A 21,603-nucleotide genomic window follows, 5' to 3' on the forward strand; every position below is an offset into this window, starting at 1 on the left:
CCGTCTAAACTGTTTGTTTTTGATGGGAAATGGGGTTTTTGATTAAACAAGAATCTCTGTGAAGTGCCTGATTTTCGGACCAAATGTCAGTTTTTCACCAAACAGCCAATACCAGAAATATTTTTTATTTGAAATGCTGTTGTGGCGCCTCCTGGGAGCTGTAATTCAATTACCTCATGACCCTCTTTTCTTCTTTGGGCCAGGCTGGTGGCTAGACTATAGCTCCCAGGATGCATTTATGGGAGATGTGGTCCAACCAGGGAGTTTAGCACACACAGGAGACTGGGAACATGAGGAATATCTAATGGTAAGTCTAGGAAATCAAACAAGAAAATTTAATATTTTGGTATAAAATTAACTTTTCCACATTGTACATACTGTGCAGTTTGTGGCTGATATAAAATTCTAATCCACGGTATACCTGTAACAAAGAACAGCAACAGAACATATCAGAAATGTGATAGAGTTATGAGAACTCCAACATTTTGAATTTCCTGACTTCCTTGTACATGTGTATACAATAACATTGTATTAATGGTAACTTTTGCATTTCATTCCTTTTTTTAATAAGGGGAGGTGAAATAATACTTTACACAGTATACTTCAGTATTATTAGGAATGTCTTCAAAACTTATCTAAACTAACTTTTCTGTAAGTTAGGCTACTGTGACTTTGTGGGATGTTTTGCAGCTTGCTGAAGCTATAAACACAAGCTAGAAAGAAAGCCTGGATTCTGAATGGTGTGAAGCAAATGATGTGTTTCTTGATTGTCTCACCCTGACTATTCCCATTTCCTTCATACCAAAGCTGTTCTTAAGCAAGAGAGATGCTATTTTGTTAGGAAGTAGTCTCCCAGTGGAAGGAGTTGGGAACCCAGTTGTTGGGCTCTGTGTGCAAATCACTGAAGGTTACGCCACAGGAATGAGCGTCTCTTGGTCTCCCCGTTACTGAGGAATGGACTAGGTACAACCTAATAGTCTCTTCCATCTCCATCTAGAATTTGTTGTTTTCTGTGAAAACAAAAGGGAACCGCTTTCAACCCAAACTGGAATCTGTGCTGCAGTAATATTGGGTCATCTCCTTGTCACCATGATCAGAGAGCCCAAGCTGAGGTGGCACACCTCTCACCGCAGATACACACTTGTAGAATTGGCTGTGGTGCTACATAGGTGGGGACTGGAGGGAATTAAACTATTTAGAAATAGTGGAGGCAGCAGAAGGCCACTTGCATCTTCATTCCTTGCACAGGGATGGGGCTGTACTCTGTGCCTGCACTGCAGGCCAGGAGGCAGTCCATCTCCATATGTTATAAAAAGCAGGCAAGTTTAACCTCCTGTTTGAGAGGTGCCTGTAAGGAGAGCCAGCAGCAGCTCCCAGGCAGTGCGCATACTTCAGGAGACCCTCCAAATATTAGCCCTCTTGTGAAGGAGGGAACTATATCCACTTGGAGCAAAGGGGTGAGCACACCAGGAGTTCAGCAGAGCCCAACCTGCTTTCCAGAACACTGCTAGGAGGCTGTTGCTGGGGCCCTCAATGAAGTGCAAGTTTCATGGGTGTCCTAGTACCTCTGTTGCCTATCCCCAGCTCCTCATGAACCAGCACTGTTGTTGTGTTCTGCCCTTCCCCACCACACTCTGGATTTTTTGACGTGTTGTCCTTAGACCTCTGCTGAGGCACCTCTACCTATTTCTCTTGTACTGTAATTGATTTTCAGTAGGTGGTGGTGATTTGTAGTGTTTTCCATGAACAAGCTAGGCAGATGCCACCAAATTTAGTTCAAATGTGCCCTAAGCAGGATTTATATTGTATATAGGTTATTTCTAATGAGCCTATTATCCAGTGCCACACAACATAGAGTATTAATTAGTATAAAGGACTTTTCTCTCAAGTCCATCCAGTCTCTTGAAATATTCAGAGATCTTTATTTTGGTTAGTTTAAATTGCTGTGTATTGGTTCAAGTGCTGGAGTACTTGAACCTTGGTCTCTGGAGGTAAATGTTTAATGCACTAACTGTATATCCCCAAGCCATGCCACTATGTCTGTGCTCAGTGAAAATTTACTGTCCCTGTAGTAAGATACTGGCTGTTGCTTAGCCCTTTGCGAGAGAAACTGAACAATATAAAGACTTGATGGAGCCTCCAGCACATGCATGTTCACATGGTATCACTGACTACCTATACCTGTTCCTGCACAGCATACTCATGTCTTCCTTGTTAAGAGTGCCTCTTCCAAGTGGAGCCCATATGGAAGCAGGGTATATGGGGCTTTTATGGACAAATAAGGAGGTGTGGTGATATCATCAAGCAAAGGTAATGTTAGATTGAATATTGGGAAATAGCAGTGTGGCCAACTCTTATAATCAGTGTTTTTAAAGACCTCGCTTTTGGAGTCCTCTGATTTTGAGAGTCTCAGCTTTCATTATCCCTCGTGGCTGTGTAGGAAAGCCTGAAAATGTGAACCCTGAAAGCAAACAAAAAGAACCCAAAACTTATTCATTTTAAAAACTCATGATTAAGCTAATTTTTTTTTTGGCTGTTGAGGGGGAGGAGGAGGAGGCTGATTCACAGTTTCTGAATGCTTGGGGTTGGCAATGTGGAAACAGTTTGTAATAGAGTGCTTAGACTGTGGGTCTCTCAAAGGAGGTGTTGGAAGGAGTGTGACTTGGGGATATTTAAAACTAGATTGGTGAAGACACTGCAGGTAACAATCTTGCCCTGTTTCTTGAGTAGGAGAATGAACTAGTTTAGTGTACCAGGTCTTTTCTGTCTCTGGTTGTTGAGAAGACCCTACTTGCTTCACTCTGCAGCATCTGTATTGAAACTTGATGGTGCAGTGACTGTTTCTGCTGACCCATTTCTATAGTAAGTTTCCTTTTAGCATCTGCAAAAAGGGTTATCGGTGACGGGAATCAGGTCAAAAGGGCAGCTGCCAGGTGCTGTTGTTGCAATGGAGACTAGAGGGACAAACTGTCTGGGAACCTGTGTGTATGCATCGTGCATCTTTAGTATCTGCTCAGGACAATGGGGGAGTGCAGAATGTTAACTCAAGTCTGGCTTGCAGCCACCTGCTTCAACCTGGAGCCAGTACCAGCTCAGCACCAGCTTTCACTCCATGGAAGCTTGGCCTGTGATTAAAGATCTGAAAGTTCAGGCATTTTAATCCAGTAATTACATCTTCCCAAAGGGAGCCCTTAAATGTCAAGGGTTATAGTGTATAGAAACCACTCAGGCCTGTGGCATCCCTGTTCTGAGTCTCTGTGCACGGGCCTGTCCAGAGCCCTCCAACCCTGAGAAATACTATTTGAACCTAGGGATTTCTAATCTGTTTCCACCAAGGCAAGGGCAGACTAGTTTATAGCTTTTTTCTTTTGAGGAGCCATCGCATTTTCAGTAACTGGCATGTCAATCACACACATTTCTTTTTGGGTCTGTCTAGAGCAGAGATTTGAACCTGGGTCTCCCCCATCCCAGGTGAGTGCTCTAACCACTGTGCTAAAGACTATTAGGGGGTGGTAGCACCACCAGTACCATCACTGCTGGCCCTTTTGTGAATGGCCAGTTTATTTGTGTCAAATTCACAAACAGTTTTGAGTCAATCAAAATTGCATATTTTTTTTGGTTGAATAAACTATTCATCCAAAATTATTTTGCTCATCTCTAATTGCCACTCAATGAAGTCCCCTCTCTGTTTGAGATGCACCATACCACTGGAAGAAAGAGCACCCTGGGGACCTTGGCAGCTATGCTTTGGGGTGAGATTTATAGGCTAGGTTTGGTCTGTAGCATCTTGCCCTCTCCCACCAGAGTTCATCTAGATGCAGGCATCAATTTAATTTCAGGTTATTCCTTTTCAGTTTGCCCTCCTGTCCAGAACTAGCATGCTCTGGAATGTTTGTAGTCTCCCCTGGATTAGATCAGACAACTACCTTTGTCTTTGCTCTGAAAGGATAGGTCTACAAGCACTGCCTTTGTCAGGCTGCTTCCTACTCAATGGGATGTTGCAGGCTGGGATCTGAAGACCCCCAGCCTGCCTCTCCATATTTAAAATAACAATAAAAGGCTATAGTCTGCTCTGTTTAACATACATTAGATACAAGCCTTGGTCACTTGCTGAGCTGCTGATGCTAGCCTTGACTATAGAACGCTTAGGGTTCCCAAGTGAGTTATGAGGTAATTGCGTCTTGAGAGAAATGAAGAATTTGATGTATTAAATGTAACACAAATGCTGCCTGATGCAGTTCAGGATTAGCCTTCTTGAAGGTGACAGAGGCTCTTGGTTACCGTACTGATATGGGGCATGTAAAAAGCTAGGTAGATGGAAGCAGAGAAAGACAGAGAGGCTGGCTGCTCTTTTCCTTAGATTCCCCGACTGGAAAGTGAACTTGGATCCTCTGCTCCTGAGATACCATGAGGGTGTGTGGAACCCTAGCCTTTCCCATGCTGCACTAATATGGGGTTGGGACAGGGCTGGACTGGCTTCAGTACAAATTTCTGTGGCTTTAGAGTCTCCTTCCCAGTGCAGCTGCCTCTCCAGTTTGAAAGGTTGTTCACAAACTCCTTGGCAGAGTGACAGCTCAGCATCCTAGTCCCCTGCTTGCCAGACCCTGCACAAACCTCCCGGTACTTGCTCTGGCAGGCAATTGAATAACTATTCCTGATCTGATGGAAGGGGCTTGTGTGCATGTGTGCTGCAAGGGGAGGGAAGAGGGGCGGCAATGTCGGGAGAGGGAGAGCAAAACATCAGGTACACATCAGGCTGTTACCCTACAGTAGGGGTCGGCAACCTTTCAGAAGTGGTGTGCCGAGTCTTCATTTATTCACTTTAATTTAAGGTTTTGGGTGCCAGTAATACATTTTAACGTTTTTTAGAAGGTCTCTCTCTATAAGTCAGTATATTATATAACTAAACTATTGTCGTATGTAAACTAAACAAGGTTTTCAAAATTTTAAGGTAGCATCATTTAAAATTAAATTAAAATGCTGATCTTACGCCGCCGGCCCGCTCAACCCACTGCCAGCCTGGGGGTTCCATTCACCTAGGCTGCCAGCAGGTTGAGCAGGGCCCGCGGCTGGGATCCTGGCTGGCGAGGGACCAGCAGCCAGAACCCCAGACCGGCAGCGGGCTGAGTGGGGCCAGCAGCCAGGACCCCAGACCAGCAGTGGGCTGAGTGGCTCAACCCGCTGCTGGTCTGGGGTTCTGTCCGCCAGCTCCTGCCAGCCAGGGTCCCGGCCTCTGGCCCCGCTCAGTCCGCTGCCGGCCTGGGTTCGACAGTGGGCTGAGCAGGGCCGGCGGCTGGGACCTTGCCGGCAGCAGCATGCCTTAAAAATTGGCTCGCGTGCCGTCTTTGGTACACGTGCCAGAGGTTGCTGACCCCTGCCCTACAGCATAGCCCAGAAATGAAATAACCTCTACAGTTATTGCTATGTGCAGTAAAGGAGGGGTAGTATCACCCAGGTAACACTGGGGAAATGGGACTCCATCTACAGGGGTAGAGGATGCAATGCCTTCTTGTTCAGCTATGCTTTTCAAACAAGGCTTTGTGGTTGTGGTTTCCTGTACACATGATTGGCTCTGCTTTGTGACCTGGAAACATCCTTAAAGATCGCACCATGGCTTGTGGAGAAAGCGACAAGTATCTTGGGTCATAGGAACTGGAGGTGGAGAAACCATCTAATCTCTTACCCTGGGCTCAGCGGGAGTTTGGTAGCTATGCTCTGGTCTCCAGGACATGGAGGAAGTGTCATGAAAGAAAGTGCAAAGCCAGAAGTGGGAGGAGCAGGCAAAAGGAGTAGCTAAAAAAAAATGCAGGAGTTGATTTGTATCTAAAACCCTCCCACAGTTTGTGGGTTTGCATAGAATCCTATCAGCATGTGCCTCTGAGACATTTAGGGTATGTCTTCACTGCAGGGTTAACTTGGGCTCTTACCCGGGTGTTGCCTCTAACCTTCTTCCCTGTCCACACAGATGTAACCCTTTCACCGAAGTTTGGTGCTTTGACCCTGGGGTAGCTGGCCTGGCTGGAGCTCGGGTGCTGTTTTCAGTCGGGTTAGTAACCTGCTCACTTCGTAGTGAGAGAGCAGGCTAAACCTTCTGGTAGTTCTCCAGTGCCTCCCACAATTTCCCCCCATGTGCCCAGAAGGACAGATAAGTTCCTCCCCAATTCACTGGGATGGAAACAGAGCAGCTCATCTTAGTGCAACACAAAGAGCAGTGGGATATGCCCCCAGAAGTCCTAGTGACACACACACATGAGTGCAACACCAATGAGGACACAATAACTCAGGCAGAGCTTTGCGTTTGGCCACTCGCACCCAGGTTGGATTAACCCAGGTGCTAGATAAACTCTGTAGTAAAGACACAGTAAAAATTCCCCTGCCTGATAGAGCTTTAGGAAGTCTGGGGAGGACCTGGGAAGGAGAGGGAAACTGGTATGATGGCTAGGACTGGCACAGGTGAGGCGCTGGGGCAGATGGGGAAGGTGGGGGGAATCTTAATGGGTTGCATGGGACAGAAGGAACCTATTGCTGAAAGAATAGCCATCTGTGATAATTTAGTAAAAGTGTAAAGATAAATTCACTAGACAAAGTGTGTTGGTTCCACTTCCCTCTGGATGTTGGTGAAGGGCTGGTCTCCATCTTGTTGCCTTGTCCTTAGCTCATTAGCTGCCTCGTATAGAGAGGCCCAGGCTTTCCTGTGGAACTGATGAAGCATGTGTATGGATTTTCTCCCAAAGAGGGCAGAATTTCAATCCTGACTCTCCCTAATCCTGCAATTACAACAAAACCACAACCCAAGCTCTTCTAGAGGGTTTTGTCCTTGTCTGGGTGTAGTCGGGAGTCACGTCTTTTTCTTTTTTTAAATTTCCCATGATGTGCTCTCGCACTGTTCAGAACAACCAATGGAGAGGGAGGGTGCATGGAGGAGGCAGGCAGTGGGGTTGCTGTGATGCAGCTGTTTTTTCCTTTAACCATGAGATCAATAGAAGCTAAGAGTTGGGGAATCTACGTCTTTCTTCTTAGCATCTGGCTAGATAATGGGCTCTTTTCTTGGAGTGTAATTGCCCCAGCCTTCCCTTCCCAAACTGCAGGGCCACTTGTGGCTGAAGAGCCTAATGTTCCTACACTTGGAGCGTCTCTTAAGCTCTCTGAGGTGGGAGCTCATCAGATCTTACTCTGCCCAGGGGAGGGGGAAATCACCTTCTTAAAAAGAAAAGAAAAACATTGTGACTGAAAGCAAAGGCCCTAACTGAAGGCTATATAAGGGCTTCTGGATGTTGGACCCGCACAGTTCTGGAGAAGAGGAAGAGGGATTGCAGAGCCAGATTGCGTACTGTATCTGTGCTGTGTTTGGCTGCACCTAGCGTCAGGCTGTTGTACACAGATGGCAGAGTATTTAAGAATAATAAAAGAAAAACTGTTTGGATTTGCTACAGTCTCAGAATGTTGATTGTGCATTGGGGCCCAAATCATAACAGAGATCTGCTAAAGGGAATCATGAGAGAAATCAAACATATTATTCCATCCAAAGTTGACCAGTTAAAAGACCCCTGCATCTGTCTGCCAACAGGTACGCCTTCCATGGCTTCAGATCCTCCAAAATCAAATTGTTGTACACCATTTAAGCATTTACACTGGAGAGTAAGACATGACCAGCTGGTATGAGGGAAAGGCCCCACACAGAGGATATTCCTGCTGCTAGTAGCTAGACACAGGAAGAATCCTGTGTATCTGGATTCTCCTAAACCTCCACCTGGTATGTTAATACCCCATGTACTAGCCAATTGGTGAGCTTCAGCCTTCTCTCAACATTCCATTTGTCGTGTGCTTAGAAGCCATAAGCATGCTCTACCAACAGCTCAAGCTCTGCTCACAGCTCTGTATTAGCGGAGTGTCTCTCCTAAATTGATTAGCGGTGATGTAGTTAACAGCATTGACATTACATTCTTATCGCTGGGTCCGAGGGTTAACTCTCCCTTGAGATGAATGGAGACCTCTAACAACTCTCCTAACCAAATGCTAAACTCATGAAAAGAGAGTTTGCACAGGGGAGGCTCCCACTCCCTGCTCTGGCAAATGAAGGAAAAATCCTGCAGAAATTGATGTGGCTACAAGAAAATGCTGGTATGGCCAGTGCCACTAAGGCTGGCTTTGCTGAGCTCCTGCTTATACTAATTAAGGGACCTTTGCCTATTGCGGCAAAAAGCATGGTGGGGCATGATACTAATCCAATCTCATCACAGCTGCTGCTGCTTTGGCTTGAGGATGTGGCACTGATACTCTTGTGGAGAGGGCATGGTGGTGATGCTCATCACAGCAAGGCCATACAAATGCACCATGTAGTTGAATGTCTACACGACTTAGAAATACTCTGTGGTATGCACTTCCCTGCCATAGCACTAGCTCCTTGTTGTGGTTTACACTGGCACGTCAAGTTGATCTCCTTCCCCTACTGGCTGCTGATGGTGCTCCTTAGGAAGGGAGTGGGGCAATTTGAGCTCTTGCTCCTGCTTTCACCATGCCTGCCAATGTTCTCTTTGGTTCCAGAGAGATAGCTTGCACCCATCTTTTCCGTGAGTCTTTTTCTCTGTCAGGAGCCACTGCCTTGTCTCTGGTCGGTGCAATCTTGTGCAGCTTTCTCTGGCTATTGTGCTCCTGTATCTAAAGGGCTAGATCTAAGGACCAGAGAGAGCACCCCATGGACCTGGATGGTTTTCTCTATAATAGGATAAAAATTGATAGATGGAGAAAGGTATCCAACAGTTTTACATTTTCTTTTGTTTCTAATCCCCCTTTCTTCCCATTAAACCAGTCACAAGTGGGGTGGGGGGAAGGAGTGTTCCTTGATTTTTATCTTACAAAATATCTTGCCTTGTGCCCACCAGAGATGAACTGACTGCCATGGGTGTATGGAATACAGTTTACACTTGCCGCGTTCCCATAGCCCCATTGCTTGTAATGGTAGGCTAGGGTGTGTTTTGTTTCCTGTACGTGAAACTGTTTTAGAATTATGCTTTTGGCCATTAGTCAGTTCTGTTTTTATTCTGGACCCTAAACACAGAAGAGTGAATGGGTGTGCGGGCATCTTTCCATCTCCATGGCATCATAGAGTCTGTTAGGGTGCCCACTGGCTTGTCCTGTACCCTCCAGCCATCTAAATAGGGTAACTGCCCTGTCTTCCCACAACAAAGGGGAAGTTCAGGATTTGTAGGTCAGATGATTTCAAAGAAACCAACTTCTTTTTGCTGTTTCTGAGGGGAAATGAACAGCTCTCCCTAACTCGCCTACACCGTTCTCTCATTTGCCTGCTCGTCAGTTCAACGAAGAGTCCTCATTATGGGCCTGCTTGTCTCACTAGTGACCCTTTGTTTTATTGGGAACCCTGTCACTCCTCTGTATGGAACACAGGATGTTATTGTGTATGTTGATTCTAATTTCTGATATGCAAAAGTTGAGTAGTGGACTGAGTTGACAGTTCTCAACATCGATAGTAAATTGGTAAGAGTGGGCTAGAGGCCGGTAACACTGATAGTCTTCTAGAAAATCTGAAGCAGATAAAGACCTGACCTGAATTTACATGGCAGGGTGAGAAGGCATAGAGGGAACCATATCTCTTCTTGATCCCATAGGTGCTGGGACTGGGGGTGCTGCTGCACCCCTTGGCTTGAAGTGGATTCCATTATATACAGGATTTTACAGTTCGGTTCAGTGGCTCTCAGCATTCCTCTCAGCCATAAAAATTGTTCCAGCACCCCTGCTTGTTCTGGAGCTACCCATTTCTCCTGGCAGAGGAATTATCTCCCTAAAATGCTGCTGTGAGGGGTCTGAGTTCAGGGCCTGACCAAGAGATGGAAATTGTTAGCATGGTTCTCAAAGGGAAACTTCCCCGGCCCCTCCATCCAGTTGACTTAGGGCTGATGGTGACAGAGCACTTAATGAAACTAACAGCCTGTGAATCCCAAACACACAGTGAAATAAGACTTCAGGCAGTGACGAGTTGGTCGTCTGGGAAATTGGTGCCACAGGAGGGTTATAAAGGCACCGTGTGGCTGGATAACTTTCTGATCACTTATAACATTTGTGGTTATTTCATATTAAGGAAGTATCTGATCACCTTCTTCAGAGTATCAGCAGATTCCTGTGGGCTCATCAGGCAGTTCCCTTTCTCTGTGCAAAGCATTGCACTGTTAACTAGGTATACTAAGGAAGGCCTGTACCTTCCTGTGAATCACTGTTTATTGATCCTGACCAAGGCACCAGACTGAACAATCCTGGAACCCTATTTGTTTGGGTTGGGTCACTAGGAAAGAGACCTTGTTTCAGGCCCTTGCTACTACCCATAACATCCGAGCTGAGACATAATCAGATTTGTAACCCTAAAGATTGCTTTGCGTTCCTGATGTGTTTATTCCAGTCAGCCACATGTCATCAGTTTCCTGTGTTTCCCCTTAAAATAAGACTCTTTGTACTACACAGGGAGGGAAGGGCTCAGGCCTTTCACAAACCTCCTATCCTCTTTTGGCTATTAAATATGCCATGGTGCTCTGTGCAGGAGTTAGGGATGGGGATTAGCCCAGATATCCTGGCCAAATTCTGTTTTGCCCTAGTATGGCGCCATCCATATAACGGACGGGTCGGGGATTAGAAGGCAAGGCGAAAAGATCCGTATCGAGGGACTCCATTTCCCACCCACAGCACCCACTCTTGGAGGGCCAGGATTATCCTGGGGCACTATTCTAAATTCAGAGACACAGCAGTTTCTCTTTTGATAATTATATGGTGCTTGTTACGGTGGTATACAGTCTAACCAAGCGCCTAACTACACATGACTCCCAGTCCTAGCCGCAACACAGGCAGGCATATCAGAGCTGCTCCAGTCATGAGAGTAGGCTCTTGAGCATGTTGATATGTCATTTTCTTCTCCGTAACAGCAAGAGGTGTGTGGCTTACTTCACTCCCACAGGAACAAACGAGACTTAAAATCTGCACAGACCAAAAAAAAAAAAAAAAAAAAGTTAATGTGAGTTTAGCTGACTTCTGCCCTGAAATTATAGCCATTCGAATCCATTGGGGCTCTGAGTTTACATTCTTTGATGCACAGTGTGTAATTATATATGTATAATTTATACTGTGCATACATACATGTTCCTATCACACACCTCAAGCAGTAAGGGGAATTATCTACTGGCGGTAGAGGGGGAGATGAAGGGCCCATAAGCCTTGAGGATGAGGTATGGGTGATGAAGGGCCTGATTCAGAACTGCTTCCTTATCATGGGAAACACTGTCTTTTTAAGTGGCCCTGGCATTGCTGTTAAACAGCCACTTTCTCTTCTGCGCTCAGAGATGAGTGCGTTCAAGTGGTCTGTAAAGTAATTCCTGTGTGTACTGTACTTTATTTGTATGAAATGGTTGCGAAACAAAAAATAACCAGTAAAGCTTTATTCCTGGCAATAAAAATGTGTCCCAGATACTTTTATTTGTGATTTGCATTATGGTAGAAATCAACTGTAATTGGGGCCTCATTGTGCTAGACACTGAACAGATATATAGTAAGATACAGTCCCTATCCCAAAGAACTTGCATTGAAGGTAGGCAAAGCAAATAAAAGGTGGAGAAAGGAGGTGGTATTGTCCTTGTTTTACAGATGGGGAACTGAGGTACAGAGAGATCAAGGAACTTGCCATGGTCTCTCAGTCTGTGTGGCAGAGTCTGGGTCCTGAACCCAGATCTTCTCCATCTCAGTCCTGTGCTTTAACTGAAAGACCATCCTTCCTGACTGTATGCTGAATTATTTATACTTCATGTGTGGAGTGCCTCCCCCAATCCTTCTTTAAAAAAAAAAAAAATTCAGGAAAAACTTGGTGTAATAGCATCTACTGTGACATGCTCTCAGGTAAACATTTTCAAGGCTGCAAGTCCTTAGGCTTCAGAGCATAAACTCAGCAGCAGCTGGGGGCAGGAAGAAATCCCCCCTGAACCTTCTAATATGGGTGGGAAGAGGTGAGTGAGTGTGAGCAAGAACTGTCTCCTTCCTCTGCGGCATCTCCTTGAAGCCATGCTGCACAGATGGACCAGTCTTATCAAGTGAGATGAGGAGGAGGAGGGATAATCCAGTTCTAGACAGACCACTGGTCTGTGCTGCTGTAGCAGCCCATATTCCAGACATCATCTGAGCTCATCAAGTGCTGCGCTGTGCCTCTTGGAGGAGAAGCTGCTATGGGGCTGGAGCTGGGGACTGGGTCAGAAAGAGACAGCGTAACAAGGAGGGGAGAGAGGACTGTAGACCCCATTCCATGAGGCAGCTGGGGTCTGTCCATCAACTGCCACTTTTCTGAGCAGTAGCAGCCCCTTTAAGTGTTAGGCTAGTGCCCCAGGCTGCTCAGAAAGCCATTAACCAGCCTTAAGAGGGGGAGGGCGACAGGTTGGTGAAAAGAACATTTCACGTTTTGTCCTCATGGGGTTAACAAGCTCCCTATTAAGGGGAGACAAAGTAATGGAGAGAATCTCTCTGGTTTATGGCTTGGAAAGTTCAGCCTCCGGAGCATTCCTCTCTTCCAGTACCCTGCTGCCTCTCTGCAGCTTTTATCCTCATTGTGCTATGGCTGTGGAATGGGAGCCTTGGCCTTTGTCAGATTCGGTTTCTCATTTTTCCTTGGAGTACAATCTAATTAGCAGCTCAGCAACCAGTTCAAGCAGCAGGATAACTATTTTAATGGGCTGGAGGTTTGAGTGAGTGGAACTGGGGGGTTGAGCAGCTGGGATTTGGAGAAGACTACAGAAGACTAGAGTTCGGTATATTAAACATTTACTGTGTGCTCAGGACTGTAGAATGAGGAAGCCCATAAATATCCTGACCCAAGGCTAGAAGTGGGGAGGGAGGTGAGAACATTGTGGAATGAATGTGCACATCAGGAGAGAGATGGAAAAATGTTACTAGGACTCATATAATACTATTTTGTAGCCTAACTGGCTCCTGCTCTCAGGAGGTTTTCCTGATATGTTTTGTGAATTTCTTTGTTCAGTTTCATTCTCGTACTCTGATTGTAAACAGAATTTTGCGACGGTAATGTTAGGAGAAACCCTCAAGGTTTTTCTTGGGACTTTTCTGAACAGCTAGCCTGAGGTGACCAGCCACTGAATAAAGGTCTAAAGCACTGCATCCCACTGCTTAGCAAAGAGAACACAGCTGAAGAGACATGGAGCCCCCTGTGTTTCTGCAGCGACACAAGCAATCCTCTTTAAACTGCTCCCCATTCCTTTAGGTTAGCTCAGCACAGACAGGAGGTCAGAGTAACTGTTGAACCACTCTTTTTGGGGCACCACCCCCATGTTAATCTATGCCTCTTTCCTTGCCTTCTTGAAGACCCTTCCATTTAATAAATGCTCTTTAACTGAGCCTTCTTTTTCCCTGTAGCCACTTCCAATGGGACTCTGGAAGGCCTGGAGAACAGAGAAGGTGGAGTCTGCCAGACACGCTCTATGAAGATTGTCATGAAAGTGGGGCAGGGTGAGTCACTCCAGTCCTCTGGAGTTTTCCCATTGGACATGAAATCAGTATTGAAATGAAATGTGCTACGTTTTACATAGCCGCTGTGCAGTCCAGGCTTGCTGAGATGTGCTAGCAAACCCTTCTTGGGAGCTTGACAAAGTACCATTGGGACAGCAGGTTTGCAACTCCCAACACTACAGGAGGTTTCTCATGAAGGGACTGAGCTGGGCAGGACTGAAGAACTGGTGTCTTTTGGTTGAGTTGTTTATCTTAATTGTGACATCATGTGGGGAGTGGTGAGGGAGGAGCTAGTTTGATGTCTTTGTATTTGATCACTAACTTATGCTGATCAATTTTATAATAAATGTTATGGTGCCCAGAAGCCCGTGGCTCATTTGATGCTGTAAAATACAGGTGATGATGATGCCTTTGGGTTGCCCCATTTTTGCTCCAGGCATACTGGAGAAACTGAGAGAGAAGACGACCTATGAAGTCCCCTGTAATCCAGGGGGCAGTGCAGGGTTGTTTCCTACACTTTATTTTCCAGTGCCCCAGACTTCCCACTTCTGATTGTGAATACCGCCCGCCCCTGTCCCAAATGATTAGAATGTCATTTAGATAATGAAGAGGATTAAATCATTTGAGTTTAGCAGCCAATCATGGTTCAAGATTCTGAAGCATTCATGGCCTTATCTGGGAGGGCCCATGCAACAGATATTCTGATTGGCTGCTAATGGAATGAGCTGTTTCCATCTAATTAAATGTTCCATCATTACTTTCCCACAAGAGGGTGGTCTCTCCAAAACAGAGATCTAATTGGAATTATTTTTTTCCCCTTTGTTCTAACACTTTAGAAAGTTCAAGCAACTTTTTATAGCAGCCTCTTCCTCTCTAGGCCCAAAGTGGGGTTACTGGCTATAGTCTGGCATGTTGATTAGGGAGTACAGGGCAACTGCTGTTTGAGCAGTGACATTTCCCAATTGTTCAGCAGAGTTTGAGTTTTAGGGCCCTGTTTTGGCCAACATTTGTGCACACACAGCATTATGAGCCCAAGTTACAGTAAGTGTCAGTTCCACCCCACCTTGGTTTTATCACTTCGCTGGAAATGAGCTCAGACTCTGAGATGGATGGTCAACTGAAACTGGTTTGGTCTGTGATCAGGCAGAGTCCTCCAGCTTCCTCAGTGCCGTACATAAAGGGGGTTGCCATGTTCCCTGTTGCTGGGAGAACAAATCTGAATGTTGGATACTGCAGGTCTCTAGAAATAGCTGAAGTTGTTTAGCCTGTGCTGAATTGGCCTGTTCTCAGTTCCTGCCTAATATATAAACTAGACACAACTTTCAAGTCTGAACTATTCTGCACCAAAGTAAGATGGCAAAAACTGCTTTCTGCAAGAAAATCCAGTTCTTAAACTAAAATGGGGGCTTCCTGTCTCTCCCCACCTGTCCCATTATTGAAGTGAGCGAGAGATGGCCATCAGAAGGGAGAGCTAGAAATTAGGGGCTTCCCCTCTGAAATAGCTCCAAGCCAGGGGTTCCTCAAACCATAGCAGTCAAAAGGCACATTGGCAAATTGCAAGAAGCCCAATAGTTACTCCTAGTTTGCATAAAATGGAATTTATTGCAACCAGTCAGGAATAGAGGTCCTAGAAGCCACGTTGCCCAGACTAAGAATTGCATTCTAGCAGTTGCAATTTCTGCAGGCCATTCTCAAGGAATCCATGTTCTGCAGATAGCCGACCCAGGGAGCTACAACTAAACCTTGGGCATTCAGCGTCAGCAGTTCAGGTCACTACTGCTTGAGCTAACAGAGATCTGGTAGAAGCCTTATCTTCTCTGTGGGATAGATCCTAAAGGGGATAATGCATCTACCAACACAATGTACTAGATGCTCATCAATATTAACAATGAAGGTGGCTGTGGGTCTTGTTGCAAAACCCACTGCATTGCATAGGGCCCTAGGCACCCAAGGCACAGATGGCTGTTCCTCCATTGACTCTCCTTTGAGCAGCCCCCTGCATATTTGTAGGCAATATCAGTCTGTCGTTTTGTGGCCCTGGACCTTTCAGTGTGTGCAGGGGAGAGTGATTTTGCCCCTAATACTAATGAATTTCACCTTCTGTGCTTTGAGATATTCTGGGAGTGATATCACAGCTTCATCCAAATGGCGTTTCTGGAGCTGCAATTTAATTCCAAGAGGTACCACATGGCCCAGTCTCTTTGGCCTTCCATGAGCTTTCCCAGTGCATGCTGGGATTCTACAAGGAGGTCATGGCTCCTGGCATGGAGAAGGGGCAGCTGTGGGAACAGGGCTGAGGCACCGAATTCTTTCTGACATCTGATGCTTCCTTGGGAAATGCCCCCAGAATAAGGGATTGTAGTGCAGCCATGACCTATCTGAGTCCTTTAAATGTGCTCTGCTGTGTAATTTTTTCTGATGGCCGAAGCTCTCTGAAAACATCCTCTTCCCAATTTGTTGAGTTCTTCTGGGCCCCAGTGATGCCACAGGCCTGACTCCAGCTCACTCCCTGGATGCAGAGCTCAGAGTGGCTGCTTTTCGTTATTTTGTTTGATGTTGTTGGAGCCAGTATTTATAACAAAACAAAAGGAATAGTGCTGCTGCCCTGGAAAGTTAGATTCCTTTGTGTTCGCTCAGCTGCCTTTGTTGGAAATATGCGCAGATCCATGCACTGGAGCTCAGAAGGAATCTTAAAAAACCACCAACAAAAAACTGTTTCCCCCAAAGTTCTGAAATGTTCCAAGCCTGTGATGTCCCCAAACTCCTCTCTCTCAGCCTCCCAATATCTCTGCCCTCCCTTAAAGACAGTGCTACCTCATCACTGCCCTTTCATGTGTGCTTTCTAGAGTGATGCCTTTCAGGCAAAGAGGCAGACAAGGTCCCTGTCCTGAAGAGCTTACACTCTAAATAGAAGACAGCAAACTAGGGGATGGGAGGCAGCAGCAGGCCACTGACTGAAGTTGAAGTTAGCATATGGCTTGTTAGTTCCGTGGTTTTCATTTGGCAGTTAGTCTGGTTCTGTTGCCTGTTTTGTTAATGCTCCTTTGAGGAGAGGACTAGCTTTGATGTTGCTATTTCAGTAACTCCTGTGGGTTGGCCTCTTTCCTTTCTGCATCATGTCACACTTCCCAGACCAGGGGAGCAGTAATAGGAATTGCTTGGCTCTCAGACTGTTGCTGGTTTCCCACACTCAGTCAAGTCTTATGCATCCCTTTGGTCTGCTTGTAAGCAGAGTTCCAGCCAGAGTAGGTGAAGCATCTTTGCTCCCCGTGTTGTGTTTGATGTGGTCACTTTAGAATGCAAAATTGGGCACATAATCAGATGGACATGAAAGGGAAGGATGGGGGATATGGCTGCAGCTAGGGTGAAGCTGGCTTGTCTGCGTTGCCCGTCCTCCAGTGATGCTGAACAGACCATGGTCTTGCCAAGGAGGCACCAAGGAAGCCATCTTGTTCTGCTCTGTCAAATGCCCTCCCTGCTCTTTGACATTTTGCTACCACCAAGGGAGCTACTTGCATTATTCATCAATGAGCAACAAATGCCTTGGAGGCGGCAGGAGGTGGGTCTGGAGCTCTGGGTTCTCCCAGCAACACCCATGACAGGCTCATTTCTGTGTGATACTCACAAGGGTTTAAAACTCCATGACTATGTTAAACTGGGAGTGGAGGGACACATTTATTAGCTCCCTTTCTGGGGCAGGCAAGAGGGCAGCCAAAATACCCCAGCTTCAGGTGGTTGTTCCTAAACCCTAGGTGGAAACATTTTGGGGGAACAAAATATCTAATGGGCCTTGTCACATATTGTTAGTGTTTAAGTTTAAGGCCTTACTGTGGTCCAAAAGGCCCACAGGCAACGAGCCCACACAAGCTTCACCCAACTGGTTACAGTAAAATGCAGTTTGTAATGTTGTCCAAAGGGGAGATCCTGGTGCATATAGGATTCAGCCAGGAATCTACCTCTGCTTCATGTTTATCTGACTCACTGCTGTTTCTGCTCTAGTACTTCTAGCCTTGAAGGGGATGGCAGGACTTCCCACCCACCAAGCCAAGGGTATTGCCTAAACTCCCCCAAACTGAAAGCAATTCAGGCAATGTCAATCCTAATGGTCTTAAAAAGAAACAGATTGCTGGCGCTTGTCTTCAGCTTGTCTCTCTTGCATACCACCGAGATTAGAGGTCTGAGGGTATCATGCAAAAGCAGCACAGACCTTTGGCTCAAGACGGAGCGTTACCAGCTATGATCTACAGTGTCCATACTCTCTCTCTGTCTTTCTCTCTCTCTAGGCTCCATATCAGATTCAAAGTCTCACTCTTATACTTGAGGTCCTAGCCCCACCTATGTCTGGTCACTGGCTTGCCCTCCTATTTGGACCCTCTGCTAATTCTGTTTCGGTGTAAAAATTCCTTTGTGCCGTTTCCAAGGCTGTCCAGGGAATGTTTTCTCTGAGCCTTACAATACGCAGCCTCATTCCCCTCCTGCAGATCCCTCCTTCAAACCCATCTTTGCTCACAGGGCCTCAGACAGTGACCCATATAACAGATACTACTCAAGCCAACAAAATTACTTTAAATATGGCAGCTGATGCGATGCTCCCTGTGTCACTTCAGCAGCCGTGACCACATTTCAGCTTTGTGCGCCTTCCTTCTTTGCTTGCTGCTGTTTTCCGAGCATTGTGTCTGCCATTCTCCAGTTAGATTGTAAGTGTCTCAGGGCAGGGCCTGTGCTGCCAGTACTGCAGTGTTCTGCAGCACACTGTACATGTCTGGGGCCAAACTGAACAATTGTATTACTTGTGAAATGAAGCTATCCATGAGCTGCACTTAAATCTAATGGAAACGCCTGCATTCTGGCAACAGATAAGGAACTTACTCCTTAATTCCCCGCGCCCTCCCATGCGCGTACCCTCCCAGGCACACACGCTCCCCACAAAACTCTGAGCTGCTCCTCTCTTCATCTCCATTTGGTGGCCAGTTTCATGTCTGGTGTAGCCCTCTGAAGTCAGTGATGTTACCCCAGGGGTAGATATGGCCCAATCCAGTCTTGCTTCTGCAGCATGTAACCCCTTGATTTCCTGGGCCAGCCCTGTGAGGTGCAGAACCCTCCAGGCAGAGCTGGGTTCCAGACGGAGTTCAGGAGAAATGTTTGTTTTTGAGTGTTCTCAGGAAACGCAACCTCGCTCACAGTCCTGCCTTTTAATGTGTACTGCTCTTGAGAAGGGGTGCCTGTATGAAACCACCTTCCACCACCCTCTGTCTATTCCTGAGGCAGCTGATACTATGTTGTATTGTGGTCACGCTGAGAATCCCCAATAGGGATTTGGGCCCCATTGTGCTGGGTGCCTTGTGCACACTGGAAGATACAGTGTTGCGTTAAAGAGCCCTCCCTGTAAACAATTACTGAATGTAAGGGAGGATAAGATGAGGTGAGGGAGGAGCATAACGAAGATAAGATCATGCCTCACATTAGGTTAGTGACTTGCGCAACTTGGTGGTCCTGATGGTTCTCAATTGTCTTAAATTTCAATCAAATCACTCTCCTTGACTTACAACTAAATCATTGTTGGCTGGTTAGTTTCTTGTGGGTGTCACAGCAGAGGTGAGTCTACTAGAGGGATTAGAAAGAGGAAACAGTAGTAGCCTTACAGATTAATTCAGGGAGGGCATTCCCTGCATAAAGGGGTAGTGTGGAGGAAACCACGGAGACTGATTAGAGAATGACTTTCAAATGTGGGACTTAACCTCAAACCATCACACATCCTCTAGTTAAAAGGAAATGCCTCAAATGCAAAACCAAGGCAGGACCTGTGCCTGCCTCCAGGAATCATGCTTGCTGGTGCGATAGAACACCAGGGGCTGTTTTGGCCCAGAGTCCTGAACACTGGTTATTTGAACGAGGGAGAGAAGCCTTGTATCACTCTGGTTCACCCCGATCCTTTCTCTATGTGGTTAGCCTAGCACTCACCGTTGGAGCTGGGGGACATGAGAATCAGAGTGCATGTTTAAAACCAAGGGGAATGCTTGCTCCTCCATACATAGTAGGGAAATGTACCCAGGGTTCCTAAGCCTCTTTACCAAGCCTCCCACTCTTACCCATCAATCCCTTGCCCCATGCCTCTGATTCCTTCCTCCTGCCCATACAAGCATGTAGCCCTTGCACAGGGCCAGCCTGCACTTGTGCACACGCAGCATGTTGTGCTGCACCACCTTTATGAACAACGTTTGACATGGGCACTCAGATACCAGGGTAAGGAGTGAGGTTTAAGCAATTGACGATGGAGGAAGAGCTACAGCTCTTGATCTTGTAATCTAGCACCTGGAAGCAGATTTCTCATCCCGTCTTTCTTTTTCCCAGATCCAAATGCTGTGATCCCAGAGCAGCTGACAACCAGTCGGCCCAGCAAGGAATCTGACAATACAGTGAAAATCGCCACACACAGTCCACGCCACAAGGTCCCTGTGGTGGAGGATCCTGGGAAGCCAGGTAGGTTTGCCTGTGCATTTTAAGAAAGAGAGGAAAACCAGTAGTGCTTTTAGTGGGTCCCGGACCAGCTATTGATTGCCAGAGGAGCCAGGCCCAGTTCAGTTCTAAGAGTCCAGGAAAATCGAGATACCTTAGAGCAGGGAGTTAGACATCTGCAAGCTCTCTGCACAGGTTCCTGCAAACCCATCATCTGGGGTTCCCTCACCATGCATCTCCTGATGTTGCTGCTCATAGACAGTGAGATGCTGCCAGAGTCCAGAGCAGTAGCAGAATGGACTTGGACTCTGAAGGATAGTTCCTGGAGCTCCCCGGTGACTTAAGCAGGGGGAGTTTTCCTTTAGCACTCTCTTGCTCCTGTCCTCTGTATTGGTTGTTATCTGTCAGTTTACTGAGGCAGAGTTGGGGGGGTTGGAAAAATAGAGGTTGCCTGGATTTTTGAGCCAAGCCTGGGTGAAAGGCCTTTGAAGGTGGTTTCCTGAGTTCCTGTCAGGAAAAGTGGAATCCGATGAAGTGGGGGAAAGTTGCTCGTTTCTCCATCTGTGATACAGACAGGAAGCCAAACTGCTCCCCTCAGGGGTCTTAGACCTGCCTTGGACTTGGGGGTTAGAGGGAGGTGGGGGCAGTAACAGGATATGGCAGGTCTACAGGCATCAGAACCCACTTTCAGTAGAGCTTTCTAGTCTTCTGGGGGAGCAGGGACTCCTGGGGTTCATCTGATTACAGACTGGATGTGAACAGCCATCTGTCTCCAGTCCAGTCAGGTGAATGTGAAAAGAGAGGATGTCAGATTAAGGTGAGGAAAGGGGGCAACAATGGGACGACAGTGTCTGTGAGTGGCCAAGGTTTCTCTCTTACGGTATGTCTACACTGCCAGTGAAGGTGTGATTATAGCATGGGCAGGCATACCTGCGTTACCTGTGCTAGCTAGATTAAAGCTAACAGTAGTTGTGTAGACATGGTGGCATGGGCTTCAACACAAACTAGCAACCAGAGTACAGGCCCTCTAGGAAGCCTGGGTAAATATTCTACTCTAGTTGCTAGCCTGTGCCACTATGTCTACACTGCTATTGTTAGCTTTAATCTAGCTAGTTTGGGTAACACACAAGTATTCTTACCCGTGCTACAAACACATCGTCACTTGCAGTGTAAACATATCCTGAGATTGCATTGCTTCTTGAGACTGAGTAAGTGGGGTTACGTACATGGGGAACCCAGTACATGCAAAGTGAAAGAAGATACGCTGTGGACACTGCTGTGCTGGGGTTTCTCCAGAATATACCCATTCCTCCTCCTGGAATCAATGGGTCTCATGTTCCCACTAACTGGACTGTTGCCTCTGCTATCTCAGTTCACTTGGAGGAAGGGCTGTGCTGCTGACTACTATCTGTAAGGGTTGGAGATGCAAATACAGCAGAGTGGGAGCCCTTGGGGTATTGCCAGCCCCTTGGTGTGTCCTCAGATCTGGGTGTGGTACTGGAACCAGGTACTTAGGCTCCATAGTTAGACGTAGCCTGTGTCAGCATAGGGTATGTCTCCACCATGGGGACTATACCAGGCTAGACATAACCTACACTGGCAGATGGGTTTTCTGTTGTAGGAAAACTACCTCTCAGAACG

General features: G+C 46.6%; 1 protein-coding gene across 2 annotated transcripts in view; it reads left to right on the forward strand.

Annotated features, from left to right (window-relative positions):
- The window catches only part of EFNB1 (ephrin B1), a 135,239-nt gene that overhangs the window by 103,529 nt on the left and 10,107 nt on the right, over window positions 1–21,603 (forward strand). For both annotated transcript variants that reach the window (XM_074964503.1, XM_074964502.1), the window contains 2 exons: window positions 13,414–13,506; window positions 19,858–19,986. In XM_074964503.1, coding sequence (XP_074820604.1) covers window positions 13,414–13,506; window positions 19,858–19,986 — 222 coding nt within the window. The remainder of the gene's footprint in view (window positions 1–13,413; window positions 13,507–19,857; window positions 19,987–21,603) is intronic.

The sequence above is a fragment of the Natator depressus genome, chromosome 9 (assembly GCF_965152275.1).
Source record: "Natator depressus isolate rNatDep1 chromosome 9, rNatDep2.hap1, whole genome shotgun sequence".
NCBI classification, from domain to species: Eukaryota; Metazoa; Chordata; order Testudines; family Cheloniidae; genus Natator; species Natator depressus.